At 35.6% G+C, this 14,693-nt stretch overlaps 2 protein-coding genes across 3 annotated transcripts in view; one reads left to right on the top strand and one right to left on the bottom strand.

Annotated features, from left to right (window-relative positions):
* Positions 1–1,421, bottom strand: LOC113004616. The gene is made up of 4 exons (XM_039457516.1): positions 1,241–1,421; positions 957–1,119; positions 739–840; positions 1–602 (listed from the first exon to the last, which is right to left on the bottom strand). The coding sequence occupies exons 1-4, from the start codon at positions 1,419–1,421 to the stop codon at positions 161–163; spliced, it is 888 nt and encodes a 295-aa protein (XP_039313450.1). The 3' UTR covers positions 1–160.
* A 1,218-nt stretch (positions 1,422–2,639) lies between these two features.
* Positions 2,640–14,693, top strand: part of LOC105204402 (gamma-tubulin complex component 2) — a 53,065-nt gene continuing 41,011 nt past the window's right edge. The window contains exons 1-8 of one of the 2 annotated variants that reach the window (XM_039457168.1): positions 2,640–2,916; positions 3,056–3,220; positions 3,283–3,424; positions 4,438–4,609; positions 4,691–4,834; positions 5,007–5,161; positions 5,291–5,419; positions 9,191–9,370. In XM_039457168.1, coding sequence (XP_039313102.1) covers positions 2,864–2,916; positions 3,056–3,220; positions 3,283–3,424; positions 4,438–4,609; positions 4,691–4,834; positions 5,007–5,161; positions 5,291–5,419; positions 9,191–9,370 — 1,140 coding nt within the window. In that variant the 5' untranslated portion in view covers positions 2,640–2,863. The remainder of the gene's footprint in view (positions 2,917–3,055; positions 3,221–3,282; positions 3,425–4,437; positions 4,610–4,690; positions 4,835–5,006; positions 5,162–5,290; positions 5,420–9,190; positions 9,371–14,693) is intronic. The other variant, XM_039457167.1, reaches the window with a different exon arrangement.

Genomic DNA, 14,693 nt, shown 5'->3' with positions numbered 1-14,693 from the left:
TCTCTGTAGCTGAACTGGCTACACTAGTTCAGAGTTTATCTTTTTTATTCTACATTGGAAAGAAAAAGATAAACTCAATTAGTGCAGCCACTTCAGCTACAGAGAGCAAACCTAATGTGATTTTAACATAACTGTTATAAGATGTAATAAAAAATTATCTTTAAAACTCATATAAAATCTTCATAATCTTTCTTTTTAATTGTGTCTTCCGTGGTTCTTCTATTTTACGTAATTGAAATGCAATTGTGCTACCAAAAACATCATCTTCATCCATTTTTTGGTTACCTGAGAAATGTTGAAACATAACAGATGATAAATTCATAAACGATTTGTCAACTTCGTCCGCTTCTTGAATAATTGTACATTTTGTTTTGTTTTTTTTATTTCCTGGCATAAATTTTATGCATGGTTGTACTGGTGACGAAATTTCTTGATTTTCTGGCATAGATTTTATGCATGATTGCATTAATGACGAATTTTCATTAATACTTGGCGATAAAGATGAGGTTGAAGATAGGGATGGAGATGAAGATACAGATGATGAAGACGACAGTATTGATAATGGTGATGAAGATTTTAACACCTTAGATGGAGCAGAAATGCTGAACAGATTATAATTATTTATTAGCTTATGTAAAAACATTATGACTAAACCAGTAAATATTTTACCATTATTTGCAACTTACAAACAAAAGAATTAAAGCTTTGTTAAATTATTACTAAATAAGTTGTACTTACCTATTAATAGTTTCAACTGGCTTACTCTTTTGTAAAATACTTTTGGTTTTGGGTATATTAGAAATAAAATGTGTTCCTCGTGGTGTAATGTTTGTATAAGTTCTAAAAATTAATTATACAATTAATTATATAAAACAATTATATTACAAAATTAGTTATATGTAAAAATAAAAAAGCATATAATCTAATTTATCTTATAGAAAGGTAATAGAACTTACTTCCTGCTTTTAACAAAAGAATCTAAAAATTTCATGTTGTTATATAATAAGAACGTAGGTCTTGTAGATGTTCCACTGCCACTTCGGATTTCTAGTTCTCTTCTTTTCTTTTCGCGAGAAAATTTTTCTCTAAGTCTTTGCCATCTATTTTGACAATCCGTAACTGTAATTAACAATAAAAAAGATATTAATAAAAGCAAAGTAAAAAAAGTAAAGAGAAAAATATGTAGTTGATGACTTATGAAATATAAAATTTATTATTTATAAAAATAATAAAAAATTACTTGGTAACTTTAAATATTCAGAAATTTCCATCCATGTACGTTCTTTCTTCTTTGCGTTTTTAAAATTTGTTGAACTTTTATCATAAAGAAAGGGAAAGTTTTTAACGAGATCTATTAGAACATCAGCATCTTCTTCACAATATTCGTATGTACAGTGAGGTGCAACGATTCGCAGGGTCATAGTAGGTAGCTTGAGTTACCGACGCTGAGTCGGTAACGATAACGCACGCGCGCGCTCGGAACATGAATAATTTTATAGATCAAATGATTTTATTATTTATGTTTATTACTTTATTAGTCTACATATTTGTGTATAACTATATATAATTATGTATGAAATATTTTTACTGGAAGTGAGAAAGATAAAGAAATAAATTAATATGTCTCAGATACTTTTGCGTATGTAATTATATGAATATATTATTGTTTATACGCAATAAAAACAAAAACATAATTACATTAAACTAAATAAATTTATATTTAAAATTGAAAACAAAGTATCTGAGACATATTAATTTATTTCTTTATCTTTCTCACTTCCAGTAAAAATATTTCATACATAATTATATATAGTTATACACAAATATGTAGACTAATAAAGTAATAAACATAAATAATAAAAACATTTGATCTATAAAATTATTCATGTTCCAAGCGCGCGCGTGCGTTATCGTTACCGATTCAGCGTCGGTAACTCAAGCTACCTACTATGACCCTGCGAATCGTTGCACCTCACTGTACAATCCTGCTCATTCATGTTTTCTTTGTCACTGGATAATTCACAATCCATCTTGAAAGTATTTTCAACAGATGAAATCACTACAAAATAAATATTTTTTATTTGATACGATCGTAATACGAAGATTTATCAAGCGCCGTCCTATAACATAACCTCACTTACATTAATATATCAACAATATGAAATTTTTCTGCATATGCACATGTTCTGCTTATATGTTGTGCAGCAATTTTGTAGTTTTTATATTAAGCACGTGATTGGTTAACCTTATTATGCATATGCTTATGCGGCTACATAGGTGGTAAAAATTGTTCGACAATGTGCGTACGCTATCCGTTTGTTTTCTGTTCCTGAACTCTCTAAATAAGTGTACACTTAAAATGAAATAGATAGATATTTCAAAGTTAGCGAAAGCAAGAAAGAACGTTCCAGTGCAGTCTAGTGCAGGAATAGAAAACACGCCTTATGTTTACATCCTATGCAGCAATATGGCGATCTTCATATTAAACGCGTGATTGGTCCATTTTCTTAGGCATATGCTTATGGGCTTATGCAAGTTTGTGTGGATATAGCTTTACTGGAAAAAGGCCGCCGTGGTCGCTCTCAGGTTCCTCTCTGATACTGTGCTCGCGCTTTGCAACTCATTGTAGACCAGCCTTAAGTAATGTTGCGAGGCAATGATGAAGTTCCCGCCAGATGACGCAAAAATGCCATAACTTAACCTATTCAATAAGCTTTCAAAAACGTAAAGAGATATGAACATTTAAAACAATTTGTCTGCAAATTTAATTGAACGAATATTGGTATAATTTGCACAATATTATTAAGCAAGTGTTACAGTTATATTTAATGTTTAGTTGATATTTAGTTGATATTTGAAAACGATGAGTGAATTTAAATTACATCATTTAATAGTGAAGTTGATTGAATTATTGGGGTAAGTGGTAAAATATATTTTGTAATTTGATAAATGTATTTTGCAGAGTTATGTAGATTTAAACAAATTTTAGTATGTACCTGCGTTTATAGAACATATCGCTTGCAATAAATATGTGTAAATATACTTATTTTCATAGTTCGGAATCTGCTCCTGAGAGACATTTGGAGAAACTACAAAAAGAGAGTTCAACAGCAAACGTGCTGAACGTTGTTGCTCCTCACAGCTGTATTCAGTATCTTGCCAAGATTTCATCCCAACCAGAATTATTTATACAGAAATATGAGGAGCTAAAGTCAAAAAAGTGAGTCAATGTAACTTAAACAACTTATATACAGAAAGATGACAAAAGATATACATTTTCAGAGTAGACTTGTTAGGTCCATTTGTACAGACTCTAGAATTGATATCTCAAGATGACGAACTGAAGAGGTACTTGTCAAAATCTATACCAATGCCAACTAATTCTCTGAAGGATCCGACTATTACACAGGAAGATTTGCCAAAGGTAGTAATGTACAAGTGTGTGTGTGTGTACACACAGATATTTTACACACACACACACACACACACACACACACACACACACACACACACACATATATATATATATTCATAAAAAGAATTTTTTTTTGCATCTCAAAATGAACTTAAAATTAATGACATAAACATGAATTTAAAACAAAAATGTTTTTTATTCCTCTGTGCTACCTAGGTACTACTTAAAAATTTGCATGCTTGAAATTTTCTTACATCTCATGAAAAGTTAAATCTTTTGATAAAAAAAAAGATATAGAGTAATTTAAGGAGAGCATTTTAAATGGGAAATAGCTTCATATCTGTCTTTTAGTTATGTCTGTAGGATACAGACATTTTGTTTCTTTAAGTTATATAAAATTGAAAATTGGTATTTTTTTAATAATTTTTTTTTACTTTGGAGCATTTATTTTGTAGCTTGATAAAACAAATATAAATTAATACAAAGTTATTTTAAAGTAGGCTTTTTGAACTTTAAAATGTTTTAAAAAGCTGGTATAATGATTTCTTGAAATGATATTAAACTTCTTGTATAAAAACTCATTTCTTATAAAATATTTTTTAACTTTGAAACTAAAAAATTTGCGAAAAAAAAGAAAGAAGTTTGTTATAATGTGCTTGATTTGTATAAATTTTTTTTTTTTTTAAGATTTTGTTTATACATAATGTAAAATATGAGAAATTTTTGATTGAGTTGAAACTTTTGAGCAATATTATATAAACAGGGTGATTATTAATGGTTGGAACAACTAGTTATAAGAGATGGCTTACCGACTGCACTCCATGTAATTTATATAGAGGAAAGTCAGTAAGTCATCTCTTATTGTAAATAGTTGATCCAACCATTAATAATCACCCTGTATAACTTTTAAGATTTCAATAATTGCTTTACTTTTTATATGTATACTGGATATATGTATACTGGATATAATAGTGATTACATATAATATTTGATATACATGTAATTGTTTAATTATTGAATAGATCTGCAAAACGGTAATCAAAGCTGCTGTAGAAGGAGGAAAGAAATTAAATCACCAAGTTTGTTCAATCAGTAAGAAAAATGATAGTACTCTAGTGAAACACAACTGGGTAGGAGAACGTCCGCGTATAACTTGGGATTTTCATAGTGACACCACAGTTACACTTTATCAAAGTTTGTAAATAATTTTTTCTGTGAAAAACAAAATTGAAAGAAAGAGAAATGTACATTCTTGAAATTATGAAATACTTGTAGAGGTTGTACCGATTGTATCTCAGGAGTCTATACTTCTTTGGGATATTTTGTATTGCTTGAAAGGAATTGATGGGTCATATATTGTTTCGGAACCATTAACGAGTCCTCATGGTGTTAAAACTTTCAACATATCACCGGATGTTGGTAACGAATATGTCAGAAATTTTAATCTAAATCCATAATTATTATTATGTTATCAATATTTAATAGTATTATGTATTATTTATTATATATTATAATATTACTTATAATTATTACAAGGAAATGTTTATAAAAATTACAAAAAAATGTTAAAATGTTTTTACTTGTTTTTTAGGTATATCATTTAAACAGTTAGCACAACAAATATTACCTTTAGCTTCACATTACTCCACGACAGTGAGATTTGTTGAAGAAAAAGTTTCACCAGATGATGGACAGGTCAATCATGCTCTAAGAGGAGCTATACAAACTCTTCTAAAGGATTACTTGGTATAATAAAATACAATTTATGAGTTGATAATGTATCATATAGTATATTAATATTATTACACATATTATATTTTTTCAGTTTAATGCATAATAACTGGATATTGATTTTTGTTATTGCGTTTGTTTTAGCTCTTTGTCGTGCAACTCGAGACAGAACATGTTCATGATAAACTAAGTTTACAGAAGCTATGGTTTTACATCCAACCTACTATGCTCACAATGTCCGTACTTTCTCAAATTACATGTACGATATGTAAGGTTAGTTTGAAACATTACTTAATTACGAAGGTTTTCCAATCTTTTCACATAATATAAAATGATTAAATGGCATACGCTTGTCAGTGTGTAAGCTATTCTGCATATATCTGTAGATATACGAGATTGATATATAGACATTTTTTTTTTCAAATTTTTTGACCATATAATTTTTTAAAAAAGCCTTTAAAAGTATGAGAAGTAGTCTGATTGTCATAAGATAAACTGAACATGAACATTGATCATAATTCATTTGTGTTCTGTACAAAAATTTCATGCTTGATGTAATTCTTGCGAGGTTACAATTCTAGTCCTGGATTGTTAGGGTACCTACCCTCACCATATGGCTATGCAACCAATGTGGACGAAACTCGATTATATTTAAATTCTTGGTCCCCCAAATCGGAGTTTTGGACACTTCGATTAATTGTTTCATTGTTTCTTAATTTGTACTCTGATGATGACTCAAAGTAGTCGAAACGTTTGTTATTTTATTAATTTTATCTTGAAATGTGAAATGCTGTTTTGATTATATGAAAATTATATTTTCTAATTACTCTAGTAACAACTTTCATTTGCTCGTTACACTGTAATTTTTTTTATAAAATAACTTTCTAAAGAAGCTTCCAGTGAAAATTTTTTTCAGAATTTTTATTTGAATTGGAACACTTTAAAAAAGACTAAAAAATAGTCTATTTCTTATAATTTTTTGTATATGTATGAATTTTGAATTTTTCTAAGATTTTTCATCCTGTGGTTTCTAAAAAATACTTAAACTTTCTCACATTTCTTAAAATTTCATCAAAAATTATAAAAGTCTTGTGAAATCTTCGAAGTTTTTAGAATTTATAGTTATGAAGCTATTATCTAAACACTGAATGTGGAAGTTTATTTTATACTACAAATTAATCAAATGTTATAATTTAAAAAAAAACTTGACTGGAAGTAAAAATCCTTGCTAATGATGCATTTCTATAAATATTTTTAGTTTGTACCATAAAATAAACTCTTAATATCGTGTATATTTGAACAATTCGTTTTATCTTATCTTATTGTATATAAGATTATATATTTTGTTTATTTAATTTTATTATCACAATTTCACCATCTTTTATACACATTTTTAGACTAAAAGTGGTTGGAGCCTAAAACACATTATTCAAGAATGTCTTGAAACTTTTGTCTCAAGTAATTGAGATATTAATACATATGCCTATAAAATATGAGCTCGAACTATACTGATAAATAATCGTTTAAACATTGCAGATTTTTCCATATTGTATAGCCATTTCTGCTGTGATACAACACTAATTTTCATATAGCATCAAAATCATACTCAAGAAGTTAATGAAAAATGAGTCAAGTTATTGAATTTATGAGGAAGCATAATAAGACCACAAATATTTATCGTATGATATTAAGATTTTCTTACTTCTTTGGTTTGAACGAATAAAAATCTTGATTTTATAAAACTTTTTCGGAACTTGTGGAAGTCTAATAGGTATGGCCATATCATATTTTTAAGGCGACGAGGTGATTATGCATTATTATGTAATTAGTAAGTTTTATTTTTTTTAATTAATTTATTTTATTATGATTTAATATTATAAATATATAAAGTACATTGTTTTTTTTATTATTTTTCTATTTTACGTAACGATATATTTTGTTTAAATTTAGACATTGAATTTGAGTCATTAACTTGCATAGTTGATGTTTAACTACATTAAGCAAAAAAGATAAAGATAGAAATAAAGTTGATGCTTTGTTGCAATTTTATTTAAATAAAAAAGGAAAAATTGTGAAAAATAAATAAATAAGATAATCTTATATACAATTGTGAAACAAATTCCTAATAATTCAACTAGTGTTGAAAGATGTTTTATGAATTTTTTTACATTTCTTTAATATCTTAATATTATTTTTCTGTCGAAAAAATAACGTCGGACATGACCACTAATAACATACAAAAAAAAAAATTGGAGGATTTAATTTATAATAGTCTTTTATTTTAAATTTTATTGTTTAATATATAAAAATATATCTTATTACTTAATTTTTATTAATTTATTTTATAGTTTACGCCTTCCCTATGGGGTATTCTGCCACTACTACCTACTGTACTAGTTTTGAGATCTATTTCTTAAACCCTTTTCCTGGATTATGTTGCGAAAACATAATTATTACAAAATATGAAATAGTATTATAAAAACTGCTACATTGTCTGATAGAAGATACTTTTTAAATCGTATTCACGATTTTGAAGTTGTATTTGTAGCTTTTGTTTAAGGAATATCCAAAATCAAAGTATTGTCAATATTAGTAACTTTTCTCCAACAGCTAAGTAAATCTTCTGAATTTTAACACAAGTATATGTTTGATAGAAATGTGTCCGGTAAGAGTTTTACTTCTAATCAAATTTTTTCTAAAAAATTATATTTGGTAAATTTATATGTATGACATAATATTTGATGATATTGTATAAAATAAAACTTATTCTATATATGGACAATTAGTATTATAACTATACGAACAATTTTAGATGTAGACTCTCATTATTTTTGAAAAGTGTTCCAAATTCGTATAAAATCAGACATTTTTTAAAAAATTATAAAATTAGAAATTCTTAAAATTCTGAAATTTACATAGAAGTTTTCAAAAATTAGATGAAATATAATATTCCGAGAAAATTTTTTACCAAGAGTATTGAATCTTATATGAAACAAAGTTTTAAATAATTTATGTTGTATATATGTTTATCTTCTATACAGGGTGTTTTAGAAATAGTTGGCCAAACTTTAAGAGCATATTCCACTCATTGTAAGAATGAAAAAAATATATAAACATGGGTTTGAAAATGTTTCCTTTCCAAGTTATAAACATTTTTTTATTGACTTTACAGAAATTGTTGGAAATGATTTCCTTCCGAAATTTTCTTTTTGGACCGATTTTTTTTCACCCACACTTAATAATAACAACTACAGACAATTTTTGGAAACGTAACTCCCTATATTATTAGAAGACATTCCACTACAGATACGCAATTAAATTTGGTTTATGCATGATGGAGCTCTAGCACATTTTAATCGCATTGCTCGAGAGTTCCTGAATAATAATTACATCAATACATGAATTGGTAAAGGAGGACCCATTGCTTGGCTTGCACGTTTTACTGATTTAAACCCTTTGAATTTTTACTTATGGGGCCATCTTAAGACTCTCATGTATGATACTTCTGTTGCTACTGTAGAAGTACTTTGAAATTGTATTATTGCTGTGTGAAAAAATACGAAATACTCCGAAAATTTTTGAACGTTTTCGACAATCCATGCGACGTCAATGCGAAACATGCATTGATGCGAAAGGAAATTATTTCCAGCAATTTCTGTAAAATCAAAAAAATGTTTGTAACTTGGAAAGGAAATATTTTCAAACCTATGTTTATATGACTTTTTTTATCCTTACAATGAGTGGAATATGCTCTTAAAGTTTGGCCAACTATTTCTGAAACACCCTGTATATGCATTGGTAGAAAAAGACGCATAAATGTACAGAGTAAATAAGATTCATCTTATACATTTGATTATCTTCGGCTTTACAAATTAATGAAAATTCATGTGATTTCTTTCTGTTCTTTTAAGCTAGTGAATTTTCTTAATATCTACTAATTAAATAATTGCGATTACACTTTATTCTAAATATACAGAGATTATGGGCTGTATTTTAAATACCTGAAATATTAGACGTATAGTGATGTAAAGCATTTAATTCTAGGCAAATGCTAGAGGAGGCAAAGTACTGAGCCTTTTGCATGAACAAACATTGAACAATGTCAGTAGTGAAGCAAAGTCTAAGGAATTGTGTTTATATCTGATGCAAGCGGCGAGCATGCCATATATGCAGATTTTAGAAAAATGGGTTTATAAAGGAGTAATATGTGATCCATATCAGGAGGTAATGCTCGATTTTTTCACACCTCTTGATAGCTATCTTTCAGATAGATATTTGCCAATTAACTAAAAATTTATTATTTTTACAAAAATCTCTGGTTATGTATCTAACGGATAGCTATTCTTCACATTATTAATTTTTGACGCAAAATGTACTAGAATTTTAATAGAAATTATCATATTCTCTAATAATATCTTATGGAAAGTTATTTAGAGGTGAAGGAATTGTGTGTAAGTTAATTACTATATTAAATGTAGTCTCCAACCAAAACAGTTCTTTTAATTTTGGATGAAATCGAAAACGAATATTTGGTTATGTGTCAATTTCGGCTAAAATTGAAATCAGAAATCGAAACTTTCATGGGAATCCTAGAAAAGTATGGTATATATAGGCGCATACGTATATATGCTATACTGTTATGTATTTTTTTTCATCAATTCTATAATTGAAACAATAATTACACATATTATCACTATCTTATTATAATTTTGTTTATGTTATATTATCTGTAATATTATAATCATTAATATTATTTCATTAATAACCAAATTTCAAAACAAAATAAAAATGTTTTTAAACAAGTCTTTGGAATATCACTGGATAATAAACACTTTACATAAAATAAAATTTAAATTAATAAACAAAAGAGTAATTATGACGCTAAAATTAAATTAACTATAAAATTAATTGCCGATATAAATTCTCTCACGATTGTTGAAGCGTAAGATAGTACTTCGAGTATCTTTGGTTCATGTATGAATTATTGTTATATTGAAAAGGATCTACATCGAGGATCGAAATATTTGTAAACTGATTGCAAAAGTTTTTAGTAATTATATTTATAAAATATTTATAAAATAATTTGTAAGATCTTTGTTAGTATTCTCTCGCATTTTAACAACTGTAAAGGCTTATATCAACGATTAACTTTATAATTGATCAATTTTAAGTAATAAATTTAAATTTTTTATTTTATTTAATATTGTAATAATAATAATAATAATAATAATAATAATAATAATGGAACTGAGGGGGCGGTCCTCAAGTCGAAGATCCGCCTACGGCACGCAGACTATTGTCCATTGTGTCTCCCTCCAGTCGTTCGGCACTTATGGGAGCCCCGATTCTCTCCAGAAGAGACTCAGGTCCCCCATAGGTAGCCTGCTGATCTGCCCTGGCTCGGGAAATGCCGAGCCTAGCAGTTTTAGTCTCAGCCCCGCATAGGCCGGACAATCACAAAGAATGTGGAGACTTGTCTCCTCATCCTCCCCACAAGCCGTACACTCGGCCGTATCAGATCGGCCCAGCCTGTGCATGTGGTAATTGAGGGCCCCATGGCCAGTGAGTATTTGCACTACTAGCCTGGCGTCTCTTCTGCTCAAGGACCTTATGTCCCTAACCAGGCCCTCACTAGGTGTTTCCCCCAGTAGAGCCCCAGCCTGTTGACATTTGGTCCCTAGCTCGTTTTTCCAAAACTTGAGGTGCTCGTTTCGCAACCAGGCCCGGATCCTCCTCCTGCCTAGACAGAAAGGGACCCCCCAGTGCCGGTCCTGGCCCAAACTCCTCCATTCTTGATGCTGCCCTGGCGAGCCGATTGGCCTCCTCATTGCCCTCGATCCCCGAGTGACCGGGGACCCAGGTCACGATAACTTTTTTATCCCTCGCCAGCTTCTCCAGTGCATTCCTGCAGTCCCAGACTAGCTGCGAAGTGCAGATCGGAGCCTCAAGTGCCTTGATAGCAGTTTGGCTGTCCGAGCATATTCTTACGCGCCCACCTGTCTCCTTTCCGTCCAGGGCCAGTTGGGCACATCTTAGGATCGCCACGATCTCCGTCTGGAAGACCGTGGCGTATCCGTCCAGGGGCAGGCCACTCCCCTTTGCCGGTAAACGATGCCTGCGCCGGAGCTCGTACCCGTCTTGGAGCCATCTGTAAACCAGACGTCCCCGTCCGAGGCCTGAACCAGTGTGCTGGGTTCTTCCCAGTCCACGGGCCCTATGACCTGCACTTTAAAGCGCCTGTCCAGGACCCGAACTGCTGGCATCTTATCTTGCCTCATTCCAAAGATGGAATCAGTCAACACGCCACTAGGGAACCTAGTGTGCGCAATTCCCTCTTTCCACTTCGATTCACAGGTTAGTCGGTGTGCAGCGATTGCCGCCGCCCCCACCACCACCTGGTGAAGTGGTTCAATCCCGAGCAGAATGCCCATGGCTGCTACCGGCGTGGTTCGCATTGCACCCAGAGTCCCTCTTAAAATCAGAGCCCTGACGTGCTCGAGCGCTACCACCGCCGCTTTCTTCCGCGCCCTAGGCCACCACACAACTGCTGCATAAGTGAGCCTGGATCGAAGTATTGCAGTATAGATCCAACAGACCATCCTGGGCTTCAACCCCCATGTCTGGCCCACGATTCTTCTGCACATCCAGAAGTAAGAGCACAGACTCTTACAGCGGCTTTCAAGATGTTCCCTCCAGGACAGCTTTTTATCTAGGATCACTCCCAGATATTTTACTGATTCAGCTGGGGCTAGTTTTGTACCTTCAAAGATGGGCCCTATTATAGTGCCCACTTTATATTTGCAAGTGAAAACAACGAGCCCTGTTTTCAGCGGATTTACTGACAAACCGGTCCTTCTGCACCACCGCTCTACCGTCCCCAGAACATTCTGCATGAGCTCCAAAAGAGGCTCAGGAAAGGGTCCTCGCGCCAGCAAAGCCACGTCACCAGCGTAGCCCTGCACAAAGAAGCCCCTTTCACTCAGCCTCTTGAGCAGCCCATCCACCACCAGGCACCATAACAGTGGAGAGAGCACCCCACTCTGGGGACACCCTCTCTCCACCCATCCACTGACTTTTGTTGTTCCCAGCGCAGCTATGACCCGTCGCCCTAGCATGCCCCGGATTCACTCCACGAGTTTCTCCGGCACACCCCTGTGCAACGCTTCTTCACATCTCACCATATGCGGGGTGTTGTTGAAAGCACCCTCTATATCTAGGAAGGTGCTCACCGCATAGCCATCTTTCTCCAACTGTCCCTCAATGAACGACACGGTCGCATGAAGAGCCGTCTCCGTGGAGTAGCCCATGCGGTATGCATGCTGCGCGTGGTGCAAGGGGCGCCGCGGAAGAACAACGTCCCTCACATACGCGGCGACCAATTTCTCCAGAGTCTTCAGGAAAAACGAAGTCAGACTTATCGGTCTGAAGTCTTTAGCAGAAGAGTAGCTCGCTCTTCCCGCTTTTGGGATGAATACCACTTTCGCTAGTTTCCATGCGCTAGGCGTATGACCCAGAGCCAAACATGCCCTCAAAGTCCTTGTCAGAGGTCCCACGACCAGCTCCAGCCCCTCCTGTAGAAGAGCCGGAAAGACTTGATCTGGTCCCGCCGACTTAAAGGGTTTGAAGGTGTTTATCGCCCATTTCATTTTTCCGGGCTTGATAATGCTGACCGCTAATCCCCAGTCCGCTTTACGAGCCCTGCGCGAGCCCGCCGCATCATGGGCGAACAGTTTATCGTGCTCCTTGCGAAAGCCCGGAAAGCTGGCCTCCAGCAAGTGCACCAGACACCGCTCCCTGGTCACCATTGTCCCATCAGGGAGACTAATGGAGTCCAGGACGGCGTCTGGGTTTCTGGCTAGAATCCTGCATAGTCTTGCGGTCTCGGGCACGCCCTCTACCGACTCGCAGAACTCTTTTCAATTTCTTTTCTTAGCCCTTATCACAGCAGAGTCTCTGTAGTCTTTCTGGGCCCTTCTGTGAAGTTCCCAGTCCGACTGGCGGCCCGTGTTCTTGGCCCTATTCCAGGACCTCCGAGCCACTTCTGAGCTCCTGCAGCTTGGGACTCCACCAGGAGTTGCCCCTGGAGTTCTTAACCTCTCCGGGCAGTTCTTTTCGTAGCTCTTCACCAGAGCCCTCTGTAGATGATCCACGCAGAGCTCCAGTTCCTCCTCGGTTCCGTGCCTCCTTGGGAAGCCCTCGAGATAGCATTTCAAGTCCACCCGATAGGAGTCCCAATCGGTCCTCCTGGGGTCCCTGAACATTGCCACCTCTCCTCTGGCCCAAGCCAGCTTGAAGGTAATTTGCCTATGGTCTGACAGTGAAGGTTCGCGCGAGACCCTCCATCCGAACACGTCCTTCGATATACACCTAGAACAGACAGTAAGATTGAGAACCTCTCTCCTCACCGCCGTGCAAAAGGTGGGCTCGTTACCTCTGTTGAGAATCTCCAGGTCCGTCGACGCTAGAAATTCCAACAGCCTCCTACCTCTATCGTTGGTATCCGTGCTACCCCAGACCGTGTGGTGCGAGTTAGCATCGCACCTCACTATCAGGGGAAGCCGCTCACTCTAGCAGTACTCTACCAGTCTGGTCACCGGTTCCGGCGGGGCCCCCTCGTCGTGAGGGAAATACGCGGAGCACACCACCACCCTCCTCCTACTTTCCAAGGAATCGGCGACATCAAGCTCGACTGCTACCACATCTCTGGAACATAAATGTGGGATTAGTCGAGCGTTAATGCCCTTCACCGTTACGCAGGCTCTGGGCTTTTTGGCTGTTGGAGACTTAAATAACCTCCCGCATGCTGCCACGCCTGGACGAGCCAAGGCTCTTGTATTAGTGAAATGGCTGTGTGCACCACAGCCTGTTTCCTCGACAGAATCGCCGAGACCCCTTTGCTGTGGTGCAAGTTAATCTGAGTAAAGGTCACCCCGGGACGATCGAACTTTACGATTCGTCCATAGGGGGCCCCTTCACGCTCTCCCTATCCCCACCTTGGGCTCCGCTCACCTTGAAGATGACTTGGTCGAGCCCGAGGTAGGGCTTGAAGTCCAACGCCTTCAACTTAAGGACGCTGGACTCTGGAATCCTGAGAACCAGGTTTCTACCATCCCTGCTAGCCCCTATATTCTCAGCCATAATCTTCCAGCTCCCGGTGCTGAGCCCAGAATTCTGCCTCTCCAGCCGCTCCAGGACCGCGGCCGGTTCATCGGGAGCCCCCGGGACCCAGACCACGGCCCTGTGCTGCCTTTGAAGCATCTCCGGGCCCACTATCTTGAGCTTGGCGTTTTCCCAGGGAGAGATGGGAAAACCCATCTCCATCTGCTCAGCGAGCCAGATTAGGGACGCCTCATCCCTGCCTAAGACTACTGCGGCCCCTTTCCTAAGGAAGGTACGACGGAAGCATGGAATGGGTCCTTCCCCGATCCCACTAATTGCCCTGCTGACGGCCAGCTTCAAAAGAGCCAGCCGCTCAGCAGTGATTTCCTTCTCGGGATAACCCTCGGGGATGATAACCCTTGTTAAAGGGTCCGCCGCCTTGGCATAA

Source organism: Solenopsis invicta, chromosome 14 (genome assembly GCF_016802725.1).
Source record: "Solenopsis invicta isolate M01_SB chromosome 14, UNIL_Sinv_3.0, whole genome shotgun sequence".
NCBI classification, from domain to species: Eukaryota; Metazoa; Arthropoda; class Insecta; order Hymenoptera; family Formicidae; genus Solenopsis; species Solenopsis invicta.
The sequence above is the reverse complement of the archived record's forward strand: the minus strand, read 5'-3'. Positions and strand labels throughout refer to the sequence as shown.

Excerpts from the sequence above, each read along its gene's own strand:
- LOC113004616 (XM_039457516.1), bottom strand. The coding sequence starts at position 1,421 with ATGACCCTGCGAATCGTTGCACCTCACTGTACATACGAATATTGTGAA. Across the intron at positions 1,120-1,240 it reads TGAATATTTAAAGTTACCAA|TTACGGATTGTCAAAATAGA; the intron begins GTAATTTTTTAT and ends TGTTAATTACAG. Across the intron at positions 603-738 it reads CCAGTTGAAACTATTAATAG|CATTTCTGCTCCATCTAAGG; the intron begins GTAAGTACAACT and ends TAATCTGTTCAG.